The sequence below is a fragment of the Protopterus annectens genome, chromosome 2.part2 (assembly GCF_019279795.1).
Source record: "Protopterus annectens isolate FY-2018-M chromosome 2.part2, PAN1.0, whole genome shotgun sequence".
Taxonomy (NCBI): Eukaryota; Metazoa; Chordata; order Ceratodontiformes; family Protopteridae; genus Protopterus; species Protopterus annectens.
In genome coordinates, this window is record NC_056730.1 from 516,329,351 (window position 1) to 516,344,645 (window position 15,295).

At 39.0% G+C, this 15,295-nt stretch overlaps 1 protein-coding gene across 1 annotated transcript in view; it reads left to right on the forward strand.

Annotated features, from left to right (window-relative positions):
• The window catches only part of LOC122795687 (meiosis 1 associated protein), a 1,351,776-nt gene that overhangs the window by 971,625 nt on the left and 364,856 nt on the right, over nt 1-15,295 (forward strand). The window contains exon 7 of the mRNA XM_044063982.1: nt 15,094-15,235. Coding sequence (XP_043919917.1) covers nt 15,094-15,235 — 142 coding nt within the window. The remainder of the gene's footprint in view (nt 1-15,093; nt 15,236-15,295) is intronic.

A 15,295-nucleotide genomic window follows, 5' to 3' on the forward strand; every position in this document is an offset into this window, starting at 1 on the left:
AAAGCTAATATAAGAAAATATTGCGGTGTCTGATACCATGGTTACTAGAGTATATAGAACTATTAATGCTATTCAAATTTACCTTATTTATTATTCAGAGTTTTATCTGTCGGATCTGTGCTTCGATACCAATCTTTCCAGTACAACCTTCTGTTAAGGCTTTCCTTTTCCCCTTTGGGATGTGAATTTTATATTGGAAGGTTAACTTCCTTTGACCCAACAGAAATAGTGGATTTGCAATATCTCTCACATTTTCTGACTGCTTTTACCTCCAGCAGAAAAAAATAAAAGTTATTCACTCTTACATACAAACCATCTTATGTGGAGTTCTTCAACAAATGGGTGTCATTGTCAACAATTTTTTTTTACATGCCAAAAGTTACAACATTGGCTATGAATCAGTCCATTCAACAATCATGTTAGCATTCATTTTTGCAAATCTGACGGAGAACGCCATCTACATTAACAAGGTGTACACAGGCAACTCAGATATTATATTAGAAGGACTAATTAAGTCAGAAAAATGATCAGCATTTTATTTCACTCAAGTAAAGTGAAAGAACTCATATTATTCGATAAGGAGACTGTCTAAATGGCCATATAGTTGTATTGTCTTTTGATATGATAACTATTTTAACTGTCTGAAAGGCACAATATGAACACAGTCCATTATAACAGCATATTTCAGGAATGTTTCAGCACAATAAAATTTAAAAGCTAGCACATAGTGTACAGTAAACACTTTCACAAAACAGTGCAAGTTGAAAGCACAGTCCACGAGTAGGACAGGCTTTTGCAAGAATGTGTTTAAGGAGTTTCTGTAACTGTCCATTGCTCATGTCACTAACTTGATTGGGAATCCCTTTCACATGATCTGGAATGTATTTATGACTGGATTATCAGTGGCTTAAACTCAGAACCATTTAAACTGTAGCATTATTAGTTCATGCTACTTTGAGGGACTCTCCTCTGTCTACTTTGTAAGCAGATGTATTTTATTATGGTGACAAACTTACTTTTGTATGGAAATTGTGTGATCTTGGCATGATTCTTGATGACAGTCTGACACACAAGGACCACATCTTAGCTGTTATCAAATCTTCCTGTTCCCATCTGTGGAATATCACCCTTATCAAATATCTAATTCCTCCCACACTTTGGTTTCTTCCCATTTAGATTACTGTAATACACTATATGTTGGTCTTCCAAACTGTGAGCTTTCTAAACAATTAGTATGAAATTCTGCAGCTTATTTACTTACAGGGACTCCAAGACACCACCACATCACCCTTCTTCTATGGGACATACATTGGCTTCCAGTAAGACAGCGTATTATTTGCAAAATCCTTGTCTTGGTTTGTCTTGCCCTTCATGACTTCGTTCCACCATACCTACAAGAACATTTACGTTGGTACAACCCATGCCACTCCAATTCTCAGGGACTTCTGGTTGCAGTGTACAATCTTGAATCCTCTAATATCTGCACTTTTAGTTACCAAACACCTTTTTTAATGGAACCTTCTTTCTACTTGGCTCTAGGGTACATCTATTTTTACTGGGTTCAAAGCAGAGTTATAAGCGTATTTATTTGATATAACTAACTGCTAACATTTTTACTCATACTTAAATCATTTTTATTTTATTGTTTGGGATTTCTATGTTGTTTATACTATTTAGTGCCTGGTTTCTGGTGCTTAAATAAACTTGAAAATTATCTAGTAAAGTTAACAAAGTTTCCCCTCCCTCTAAAGAATGTATAGCATTTTATTACAAATGTTTTAATCTGATGTTGACAATCTTTATTTAATCCTTGGCATATTGGTTTGGTTCTGAATATTGGAACCAACTCAGCCATTACTACAGCCCATAAGAACCAAAAAACTCTTGAGGTTAAGTCCTACCTAGAATACTCCTCTCCAATTTACTTCAGATCCCATTTGCTGCTTTGTGTGACAGACGCGTTGCCAATAGCTCTCAAGCTAAGTGAATTATTTCTTATATTTTTCTTGTGAATTCTTTGCTTTTGATAGTTTGCTACCTTTTCTAGTTTAAGTATTTACTACTGCATTTCCTGTGTAACTACCTTTTTCTAATAGCTCCTTTCCATATCCCTCTTTAACACTTTGGTGTTTTTACTACCATCGTTGGTAGTTTTTCTTTCCATACCAGGGAAGACTTGAATGGTGCCACAAATTTGCATAACTGCATCCAGGTGTTTCCCCTTATGGTTATGTCCGATCCCGTTGCTCTAGTCATCCCTTCATCTGCATGTGCTATGAGCCTCATGGACGAATTTAAGATGGGTGGTCAACTGAGAAGCAACCTTGCCATGGACTTTGTCAGATACGGCCCTAGCCAGGGTATCTGATAACTCTTTAATCAAATCCCTTTGAGGTCTGGTGAAGTGTGCCATAAAGTTCAAAGACCATAAAGAAAAGGGTGATGCATAAACATCCATTGCCTGAGACTCTGTATTAGGAGGATGGATAGCAGAACTTTCCTCTGCCAGTTCTTTTTTTTGTGTCCGCTGCTACCATCATGGCATTTACTGCCAATCCCTTTGCCCAAAACTGATGATCCTTGAGAGCAGTTAGAATTTTGTCTGGTCTCTTGGGGATGGGTTCTACTGTGTCAGGAGCCATCCATGCCCACTGCGAGATCAACTTAATGAGTTTGTCAGCAGGTGGAGTTACCCAAGAAGTAGATGGTCGAGCAGTAACCTCTTGCAGGTACACTGATTCCTCTGTGGAGGGTTGTCGGGGCATCCAGCCATTCCTCTACTTAAGGATGTGAAGTATGTCTCCAAAGGAGATGTCTTCCAGGGGTGACCATGGGGAACCCTCCGCTTCATCATAATCAGTGTCCTCTGTAATAGATTCCTCTGGGAATCTAGGTGTTTCCTCTTACACTTCTTCTTTTGAAGAACCTCTTCAGTGGGTTGATCTGATGAGGTGTCAGAAGAGGCTAAAACCTGAACAGGTTAATTCCTGCAGCTTCAGTGTTCACTGTCCTGGTATTGGAGTTGATAGAGGCTCTGAATGAGGCAGAGGACCAGGAATCAGCTCTGACAGCTGTGGAGCTGACTGAATGCTCACAGAGGACAGGGCCCTCTCCATGGCCTGGAAAACTGGTTTCCCCGAAGAGGGAAGAGAGCCCAGAACTGAGAAAGACTGCCTTGGAACCATGGTCTCCCCTCTCTCCAAAGAGACAACTCCTAAAGCCAAAGCTGGGGTCGAGCTAACATGTGCAGAAGCCCCCAAGGTGCAGAGATGGCTCTGAAAAAATTGGAGTGGCATCTCGCCCCTCAGAACTGACAGTGTAGCCCTGACCCCAAGAGGTCTCTGGATCCAAAAATGCTGAAGAGCTCAGGGTAGGAATTGGTATCAGAGATGGAGCAATAGCCAGAACTGAGGCAGCTGGCACTGGTAAGGTCGGAGCTCGAATCTCTAATGCCTCAACAGAGGTCAGAGATGAAAGAAGGAAGGGTTCCAGCACCAGGAGGGGCTGGAGCTGAGGATACACCTGAGATTCCCCTCACCACCAGGAGCTGATCTACCAATCTCAACACATCTGTTTCTGTTAAACATTTGGTGGAATGAATTGATTGGGTAGAAGGGGACCTTGTACATTCCAGAAAACGACTATGTAATTGGCCTGCAGAAGGGTCAATGGATGGAGAATATCTGGTCTTTGGATGGTCTAGAAATGAGATTTCAACATTTTCCATAGGCACCAAAGACGTCAGTACTGGAGAAACAGGTGGTACTGAGGCTATCTATCGGTTCTGTGGATAGGCTTTGAGTCTGTGCTGACAACTTTGGCACTGGTGAAAGAGAAACTGTTGGCACGGAGGGTGGTACAGAAGTATTCATCAATGTTCATACAGGTTCCACACTAACAGAGAGAACTGACATTTTAAGCCTCTTGGTAGTCACATCTGTGGGAGAAACTGGCACCGATTGACTCCTTTTCTTGTACTTGTCAGTTTTTGAAACAGAAGAAGAAGAAGATGACTTGAATAAAACATTGATTTTACTTTTCTTCTCCTGACCAGAGATGGCCTCTTCAAAGGTGGATTTTATCATACCCCTTCAAAATTAGTTTGTTTTTCCTTTCTACCAGGGCCTGGTGACTGAAGCTATGGCAGATAGAACAATCTTCCTTTAAGTGCACTGGGCCCAGGCAGTAAACACATAGAGAATGTTTGTCAGAATTTGGTAGCTTTCATTCACATTTAAGGCATTTCTTAAACCCAGAAATGCCTCTGCCCTTATCAGCCACAATATCCACAAAAAACAAGTAAGTACGACTACACGTGCACACACACTATATAGTCACAGAAAAGGTAAGCATTATAAAGATAGATGTGCATACACACATTATATTTTTTGATAGAGGAAAAGGAAGGGAAATCAAAAAAATATATATCTAGTCTACTAACTATGGTAGAGTAGGGGAGTGTTTATCCTTGCACCAACATGTCTGGCTCCAGATAACTGTGGATGTTTGTGTACAAAGGATTATAACCAGAGAATACACATACCCTTCATTTCTCTTCCACAAAACTCCAACAAAATTCTTGACGTTCCACCCAGTCAGAGGATAACAGCAGTTCTAAAAATTCAAAAACTGCTAGAAAAAATGAATCATCCAAGAGCTCCCACCAGACCAGATAGAATCCAGAATTTACTCAAGATTCTTTTTGATGCCAAAGAAGACAGGGGACTGGAGACCAATTTTGGATCTAAGTGTTTTGAACAAGTCTGTTCAACAGACAAAAATTCCAGATGGTCTTGGTTCAGTCTAGTCTCCCTTTTCTAGGGAAGGACGATTGGATGTTCTCGATAGATCTCCAGGATGCATATTACCACATAAAAATGGGCATGCACTCCAGGAGATTTCTCTGCTTCCAGCTGTGAGCCAGTCATTCTCAGTTCAGAGCTCTGCCCTTTGGTCTGACCACAGCACCCAGGGTGTTCACCAAATGCATGACAGTAGTAGCAGCTCACTTGAGACTGCATGGATTCCGGGTGTTTCTGTACTTAGATGACTGGCTCAGTACTGCCCCCACCAGGCATCTACTAAAACAAGCAAGAGATTACATTCTCCACATCTGCGCCAATCTGGGGATTACCATAAATTATGAAAAATCACAGCTGACTCCAACACAAACTTTAGAGTTCATAGGCACAGAAAATACCAATTCGTTCATAGCCTCACTACCTTATCTGACACTGCAGAAGATGAAGACCCAAGTGGAAGAAATTATCAGAAACAAGAGAGCATGACTAGTTTTACAAGCCTTAGGTTCGATGGAGGCAGCCATTACATTAGTTTCTCTAGCAAGATTTCACATGAGAATTCTACATTGGCTTTGACATCTCAGTGGTCCATACTTTGTCATCCAATGCCAGATCAGACTTTGATTACCAACCATTGCAAAAAGGACCTAGCTTGGTGGATTTACTGAGAGGAAATTCTCTTGGGCCCATTTGTCCTGTGTCAACCCCAAGCCATTGTGACCACAGATGCCTCCCAGATGGGATAGGGGGTCATTATCTAGGCAAGGTGGTCCAAGCACTTAGTCCCCCATGGAGGCCAGCTTGTAGGATTTTCAAACTACTCTCCCTTTAGGAATGATTATGATTCAAACAAACAATATGTCAGTGGTTTGGTACATCAACAAGCGGGGAGGATCCGAGTTGTGCCCCCTTTGTCAATAAACTCTCAGGGTTTGGCAGTGGTCAGTCTCTTCCAACCACTTTCTGATAGCAATGCATATTTCAGAGAGTTCCAGTGTGATAGCAGACAAACTAAGCAGATGCATTCTCTTGCCTCATGAGTGGTCTGTCAATCCCAAAGTGGCAGAAAAGATCTTTCATTGCTGGGGCCAGCCTTGCTGTGACCTGTTTTCATCTCCCCTGAACAACAAGTGCAACAGCCACTTCACCCTGGTCCCCCATCTGGGGGAGTCCCTGAAGGACACTGTCCTGCACAATTGGCCCTCTGGACTCTTGTCCACCTTTCCCCAATCCCTTTAACTCCTCAATTTCTAAAGAAAGCAGTCAGGTTGAGGAGCAAAGTTATCCTCATTGCCCCCTTCTGGCCTTGACAGATTTGGTTCCCCTTTCTTTGGCCTTATCTGATTCAACAATCGTGAAGTCTGGACCCAGATCCAGATCGTCTATCCCATCCAGAGGGATTAGTTCACCCAAACCTTCAAAACTTCAAGCTCACGGCTTGGCTTCTCCAGTTCAATTGATTGCCAGGCATAATAATCTTTCTTCTCTAGTTCATAGGATTTTCTTGGGCTCCCATAAACCTTCCACCAGAAGACTTTACAATAGTAAATGGAAGAGATTTTCATACTGAGCTTGTGATAATAACATTGATCCCTTCTCCACTCCCATTGACAAAGTATTGGAATTTTTAGCTTTGCTCTTTGAAGAAGGAGTTTCTTCCTCTACTATCAGGGTTCAACTAATGGCAATTTCAAATTTTTATAATGGGTTCAAAAATATTCATTAATTTCTCATAAACTTTGCAAAGTGTTCTTAAAAAAGCACCTTGATGTTAAAGCCTCCATATAAGGATCAATTTGCACCTTGTGATCTAAACTTAGTAGTACAGACAATAGTACATTCCCCCTTTGAGCCTGCTGCCAACTGTGACCTGAAATTCTTATCTTAGAAAACTATATTTCTGGCAGCAGTTACTTCTGCCAAAAGAATTTTGAAAATTCAGGCCTTATCTTACAAACCACCATAATTAATATTTCACAAAGACAGGGTCTCCTTGAGAACGAACCCTTCTTTTTTACCAAAAAGTGGTGTCAGAAGCAAATGTCAATCAGACAATCAACTTACCACTATTCTTTCCTGATTTCTCAAATAAAGGTGAATACTGTTTGCATTTATTGGATGTGCGTAGGCTATTGAATGAATTATGGTCCTAGTATGCATTTTTTCATATATGACACCAGATATGGTCTCTATAAAGGTGTTGTTAGGATTATGTTTTCTGCTGTTTTATATCTGCAAACTTGATCTGAGGTAAATTGGAGAAGAGCGTTCTGGGTAGGACTTAAGCTCGAGAGATTTTTGGTTCTCGCAGGCTGTTGTAATAGCCGAGTCGGTTCCAATATTTGGAACCGAACCCATCGGTCAAGGATAAATAAAGATGGACAACACAGATGGAACATTATGGTAAGTACATAACTTCATTTTTTTTTAGAATAAGCAATAAGAACAGCAGCTTACTAAATTCACAACTCCCTGTAAGAGCCAAAAGGGGCTCAATGACCAGCAGAAAAATGTTCCTAGTGATGTTGGCTAAATGTGGGTGCCTTGCATTCTAAATGGGGTTCCTTGAAATACTGGCATGAAACAAGAAGGATACAGGCATAGCTGATGATAGCTGGCTGAAAAAAGAAGAGTACATAACATAAGTAAATCCAAATGTTATATTTTATTGTTGTACTATCCTCTTATCAAAGCTCAGCTATTACAAGGTGTGTTAAACACAACTGTGCTTTCTTTACATTGAAGCTAAACCATCTCACAGGTGTCCACCCTTCTAACTTTGAGTCTTCTCTCATCCTATCTTTACAACTTTCTATCTTGACTGTGTTGCAAGTATTTATGTCCTCAAAAAAAGTCATATTTTCTCCCATGTGCAACATTGCATTTATTCATCTAACATTGAGTGATGAAGCATCAATATTTAAATGTCAAGTAATTTATTTATTTGACATTTGTTTACCGTGATTGTCCAACTGGACCACCGGTGCCTGTTTTCAGCGGAGGCCCAGGGAGAAAAGCTCCACAAGTAGTTACAGTATTTAGTGTAAACAGTAACAAGTTACAGAAGAATTGTTAACATTGTAATACAAGGTGAGACAATGTTGCAAGGAGAAATAGAACACAAGATACATGACTAGTAGCTAAGTAGAGAACAAAGCAACAACAGAAGAATAAAAGTAAGCTATTTACATATTTACATATTTACAAGCAACATTCATGAGAACTTAAAGGGAGTGTAAAGTAATACTAAGTCTAATAAATGAGTGAGTCCAAGCCTAATAAATAAACAAATGTCAAGACCCACTTGAGCAAGTCCCTAAATGGAGAGACTGAATGGCTAAAAAACAGGCTCACATATAGTCTGAGATGACCATTTCTTGTAATAGTCCCTTTTCTATGAGGTGTAGTAATTTTGGAGGTGGCATATATACGTTCGGGGGGGGGGGTGAGTGCAGGGGGGTTTGCCCTTCTCTAAATAACAAGTTTCAAGAAAAAGAGCAGTGTTTGAGATTAGGTCTTTTCCTGAGTTTTTGGTCTTTTTTTTTTGGCTTGTCAGCACTCAGCATTTCAAGTGCTGACATTTCAATAGGAAGCTAGTAATAAACTTGTAAAAAAGAATAAATAATCATTAACTGTATGTGTGACCAGGGGCCTTTACCCCTCTGTAACCCATGTCTGGGTACTATATGTCAGGGAACAATGCCCCCAGTACCGCTGCTTAGAAATAAAAGAAATGTAACATGCCCAGGTAGCACTACCATGGATGATAAAAAACCCACTTGTTTAGATGGTGAGACCAAGTATTCCATTTACCACCAAGGTAGTATGACCATCTGGTTAGTATATTTTTTAATCAGAGGTTGAGGTTGCCTGTCTGCAGAACTGCTTTTGTACAGCAATTAACATGCCTTTATTCTGCTGTAATAAGTAGACAGTACTTATGTATATAACACTGACAGAGTAACTGTTTTGATGTTCTTCAGCAAGCTGGCAGCATTAATATAGATTCTTAGAGTGTGTGATGTCTTACATATGTTGATGTTATACAGTATGGATTGTTAAGAACTGGCTTTCAGTTGCTTAACTCTTTATTTGTTTTCATTCATTTCAGTGGTATACTACAACTTCTCTTTTAAAACTCCACATAATGCATGCTGTGCTGTGATTTTTTTCCAGTGTTCTGTTCCCTAGTTAGCTCTCCTTCAGAAAAATAAAGTCTGCATTACCCTGCATTAACAAATTCCTATAGCCATGAAAGCAAAAACAAAATTATATAAACAAATAAAAAAATAACCAAAATGGTTCCTTTTTTTCAGGGTCCTATCTGGAATGCATATTGTCTCAGATCTCTTGCTTCACTGCACATGATGAACTCAGCACATTATTTTTCTCAAGTGATTCCATCAGCTTTAAAAGCACTGCAGTTAAACTATCTGGGATGTGGTTTATTACCTTTCTGTTGATTCCACTTCTGAAGTAGAATCACATCTGCCTGAAGTCCCCTGATCTTATTCAGTCCTCCCATATTTTTAAAGGCTTTGGTAAGTGGTGGTCTACTTTATTCAGCATATCATTTTTTTTAGAATTCTGAGATTAATGTCATATAGCCCAATTATATGGATTAGTTTCAGTTTTAAGACTTTATTTAGACACCTTTCTTATGCGACTGGCCTTTTGTCAACTATGCAACTCTATCAATTATCATATTTTGTTTCATTCTTTCTCCTTGTATTTCAACATGGCTGAAAATAATTTTCTACTTATTATTGCTGCCTTTTGTTTACCACATTTTTTCCACATTGTGTTCCCTTTAAGAATTGTTGATATTCCCTTTTCATTTGTCTTAGATCATTAAAGTATTCATAAATAAGTTTTTACAACCTTTCTGACATAGTTGATTATCCTTCTGTCTAGTCCTTTGCGTCATAAAGCCTTTCCTTAGTCCTTTTTGTTTTATCTGATACTGCAGTCTTTGTCTTTTTTCTGTTTCCCATTCCTGTTGTTTTATTATACTATTTTTATACTTTTCACTTTAATGCTCCTTGACACCTGATTTGAGAACCATAGTGACTGTCCTATTTTTATTGATTTTGTTTCCTTGTTGGCAATTTTAGCTTTATCATTTCCTTCACCTCTCCTAAAGTTTAAATAATGTTCCTGCTGTAGACTGCCATATTGTCAAAGGCAACTTGCCTGAAGTACTGAATATTTTGATTTGGCATAACTCTGCAGGATAGTATGTTTATGTGAATATCTTTAAGAGCTGTTATGTTTAGATGTCCAAACATGGATCATGAATGCAGTAGCATAAGCTATATGGATGCTGCCCCATTGCAAAAAGACAGTTTCTCAAAGTTAAGTGTACCTTGTTTGCACTGCAACTGCCAGGAGCTCAAGCAGACCTCCATACAAAGACAGGTGGAGCGTGAAAAGCTTCAGAACTTTTTTTGCCACCAAAGAGAGCACTCCTTCAGATGACCCAGTGGAACTGTCAGTCAACTAACAATCTTCAAAAGCTGGACAGGTAAGTCCTCATTGAAGAAAGCCTTCCACTGAATTTTGTTTTATAGGGAAAACTGGTATTTTTCTGTCAAAATATTGAGCTTTAGCCAGGAAACTGAAATTCTTGTCACTGTCATTTAATGTTTAAGGAACTAGTTATGCGTATGCTTATGTGAACTTTTTGTAAAGAAAAGTTTTTCTTTTGACTAAACTTTTACTTGAATTTGTAAGTTTTGTGTGTTTGGAGCACAATGCTGTGCTTGTGGGGACCTATCAGTGATTTACTTACCTCAGAACCACTTGTTCTATGACATGTCCAGACTCTTTTTTTTCTGCTTTCAGTATATCTTCCATAGCTTACTTATGGAACAGCCTCCTGTCTCTGCGGTAGTTCCTTCCACTGCATACAAAAAGAAGAAAGTTGCTAAGGAGTCTTTGGTATCAATATGGCTCCTATTCCACCTCAGCCATTGTTGGATGACTCTGTTGTGGCTGCTTGTTGTTACTCAGACTACCCATCTTTTTCCCCAGTCCTCTTGGTATTGCTTTTTCAACCACCAAAGACCATGACCACATCCTCTGTGGTTGTAAGGATGCCCTTGGTGGGCAAGGGAGAGACACTTTTGCCAGTGTCAGGGGAAGGTGCTGGTTAAGGTCTTTCCTTGGCCACGATAGGGAGGTGGAACTAGTGTGCCTACTATGACTCAGTCTGTTTTCAATGAGAGTTTGTTTACTGAGAAAATCTTTCAGTCTCATGCTTCTATTTCTATGGACAAAGCAGATGTACTGGAATTTGCAAGAAAATTAGTAATGCTTTTTCTCTGCCCTCCCATTATTTAGGCAAGCAAATGAAAGGAGTTCCTTCCCTTTCTGACAGGGAATTTCAGTCAGAAGAGCACACATTGCAGGAGGGATGGTTATACTTCAGGAAATTTGTCTCACTTAGAGTGAAGTTCCTGTGGCACAAAAAAATAATGATTTATTTCAGTTAGTGATGCTGAAATATATGGCTATCCCTCCTGTCTTCACTTCATTAGAGAATGTTTTTCTCACTGCTTCTACCTTAGCAAATGACCAGCCTCCTGCCCACAGGAAATATGACACATTCGACAGTGCACCCCTGTTTTCTAATTCTGAAGCAGACCCAGCAGTAATTTCTCTGTCCAAATCTGCTTCTGCTAAACAAGTCACAATTGTTAACCCCAGTCCCTCAGACAAGGATGAGAAAGCAATGGATAAGTTGGGGAAGAAAATGTATTCTCCTAGTACTTTTACCTTTCAGAATTTTCAACTGTCAAGCTCATATATTAATGTTTTTATTGATATTGTTTGAGAAAATGCTGAAGTTAATGGCCAACTTTGTAAAGAATTCATTAAATGCTTCTGTGACAGCTGTTTCTCATGTGCTTAAGCATAATTTGCTGATGCTACCAATTCTTCCTTTGCAGCTGCTTTGGTATTAGTCTTTTGGAGATGTGTTTGGCTTCTTTCTCAAAATGGTACTGATGATGTTAAATGTGAGACTTTAAATTCTCCTTTACATTAAGAGGTTCTGATCAGCTCTACTGGATATGAGATGATTAAAATGTATGGCAAAAGGAGCAAACTAAATTCAAGAAGTCTCTCAGATTATTCAGCCATCGTTTTCCAGAACAATTAGTAATTTCACTTTCTTCTTAGCTCCTTCTCCAGTAAGCAATTTAAGTAGCAAGGAGCCAGCAAATTTGATTTTAAAAGGCAATGGAAAGGACACTCTAAAAAGAAAGGAAAAACCTCTAATAATCAAGGATAGTCCATTCAGTTAGCATGAATATCTGTATGTTCAGGTTCTTCCCCACTCCAAATCTGGCAACCAGTCTGTGTCTTTGTTACTTCACTTTGTCTTGTGGCATCAAATTGTTTCAGACAGCTAGGTTCTGATGGTAATCCAGAAGGGGTTCATTTGGCAATGGGGATGTCTCCCCCCTTTCCAAAGCATTTGCTATTGTCCAAGGAACCAGATCTCTCTTTTTCCATCGTTTCTGCAATACTAGATGTCTCAGGGATTCATACAACCTGTGCTGCCCACACCTTTCTAGGCAAAGGTTTTTAATCAATAATTTTTCTACTTCCCAAAACAGAAGGCTCCTGGAGGTCTGTACTGGATCTTTCTTTTCTAATTGCTTTTTGTTAAGATTCTGAAGTTCAAGATGTTTTCAGTCCTGCTTCTTGTACCTTTGATTACCTTTCTAACTTTCTGGAACTAAAGGATGCCTGTTATCACATCCCCATTGCAGTGCATTTCACAGATTTATTAAGATTTGCTGCATTTGTCTTACATTATCAGTTTTCTGTATTACCCTTTTGACTGTCCACAGGCCCAAGAGTATTCACAAAATCCTAGCTCCAGTCATTATTCACTGCAGAATTCTAGACTTTCACATATTTCCAATATTCGGACAATTGTCTTATCTTTGCAGACTCTTTTTTTCAGCTGTCAAAAGTCTTTAGCAGCTGTTAAGGAACTTGTACTCAATCTGGATTTTTAAATAATCTTTCAGAAGTATTTTCCCATCCCGTCTCACAGTATGATTTTCTTGAGATGTTTGATGGGCTCTGCCTTAGGTAAAGTCTTTCTTCCTATAGACAAAGTAGACTTATTTTAACAGCTCTTGAGTTTCTTCAGTCAAAACCATGCATCTGCAAGGGAACTTCTCAGGATTCTGGTGCACATGGCATTGCTGATTCTAATACCTCCCCTGGCCAGATTGCACATAAGGAAAATACAATGGCATCTCAAATTAGTCTCTACTCAGCATGTACACCTTTTATCTTCTCAGATCCTAGTCCTGGGATTTGCAAAGGGGGAGCTTGGATGGTGGGTCAACCAGATAGTTTGCAATCCAGGTCTTTCATTCCCCCTTCTGATCTCCAACCAGTCAGTCACCACAGACACTTCAAATGTTGTGGAGAGTGGTTTCAAAAGGGGTAAAAGTGCAAGCTCTGTAGGATCCTGCAGCCATAAAGAAATACTTAAATATCACAGAGATGTTAGCTGTCATCAATGCTTTGAAGGCTTTGAATCAACTGTGGTCCTCAGAACCTCTGCAGGTATACACAGACAATACCATGGTCATGTGGTAAGTAAACAAACAGGACGGGTACCCTATCTTAGCCCCTTTGCAAACTTGATGTGATAGCCTGAGGTAGCAACACAACCCATTTGACTCTTTAGGCTTCATACATTTTCTCAGATGAAAATATGGTTACAGACATGTTCAGCTGGACAAAACAACCAAAGAGAGTACAAAGAATAACAAGGAATATATGAGAGAGTTTCTTGCCACATATGTCAGTACTTTCCAAGTTCCTCTCAAGTAGAGAAGTCATTGCTGAAAAAATGGTTAGAAAACAGGATACAGTCTGTGGGTGGATCCATACATTTGTGATTTACTGTTACCTCTTTTCAAAGATCTACAGTTATGGTAAGTACCTTATACTGCTACACTTTTAACAGTGGTAGTACAAACATTTCTTTGCAAATGCATACTGTTTTGTGTATTTATTATTTATTTAAAACTGCTTGAATATTTCATCCTAAGTATTTATATAAAATAAACAATTAATTGATTATTAACATTCATCAATAAAAATCTTCAAATTTAGCTTAATCCTCAATTAAAAGTTCAAGGTTTTGAAGGCAAAATTAATGTTCCTCATGGACTCACAATAGATCCTCCTGGAAAGGTAGCATATTATGGACTTCTAAAGTGTCCATGGTTAAACCACTCAAAGAAACACAATGTAAAGATCAGGAAAAACAGAAATGTGAATATGTCTGAGTTGCTAAGTGTAAATATGCAAAGCAAAATTAAAACACTTTGTTACTTAAGATATGGTTGAGTTATAAGAGAGTTAGTTTAAGAAAGGGGCATATATGAAATTAACTTGTGACTGATATGAGTAGGCAAATGCAGTGACTAGGAAAGAGTATCAGAATGGTAGAAATGGGTAGGATATCATTTAGAATGGTTAACAGGAAGTGGATCAATGCCTTTTTGGTGCCACCATGTAGCTTAATTTATTTCCTGTCATGCAGATGGCTTGATCCATGTGAGTAGCAAGAAGTAATTTGTGGATGCATGTTGGTGATTGACATAGCCTTCCAGTCTCATCTATAGCCAGTCACCAGTTGAAACCATGTGAGTGAAAACTGAAAACACACAAGCATTCAGCTCACATTTCTTCAGTCAACAGCTGACTGTGGAGGTGAACAGTATGTTGCTGGTCACCTACTGCATTGGGGTGATAAATTGGTTCTCATTTTTTGTGGGAAGATTTGTGTGGGGGAATCCGTATTTGTGGTTGGCCGTGGAGTCTAGGGAGATTTATGCCAGCCATCCCTGCTACCTTTCTTTAACTTATCTTGCAGTACATCACACTACATTGCAGTGTATTAACTTGACGGCAGAAGAAAGCATTGAGTCTGGTTAGTCTTCCATTTTAAATGTTTTAACATTCTCTGAACTACCTCTTACTTTGGGCAGGGGGAGTTGGTACGACGTCAGATGAAAAGATTTTATATTGTTGATTGTGGGAGTGTAATTCCTCTCTAGAAAACAAAATGTATTTTTAAACATTGGAGGAAACAGGTTTCTAAGTGAATGACTTGGTAACTGCATTACATTATTAAATTTCTGCTAACCAACTAAAAAGCTCTTATTTCATATATGATAGGCAAAAATGAGAGGCTGTTTCAAACAGAGAGTTCATTTTCTGCCAGTAAGATCTGTTTCTCTTTATTCTGAAGGGCTTTGAAATCTGAAGGTGTGTGTGCTTCTGTGATTTATGGACTACCATTGATTATAAGACCTACTAACTGCTGGCAACTTGACTGGGATGAACTAGAGACAAATCATCAGACCTTCCATGCACTTTGTCATATTTTGCAGGTAAGAAACTATGATTTATATGTAGATAATGCTTAACCATTTTCTAAGGATGGCTTTTAC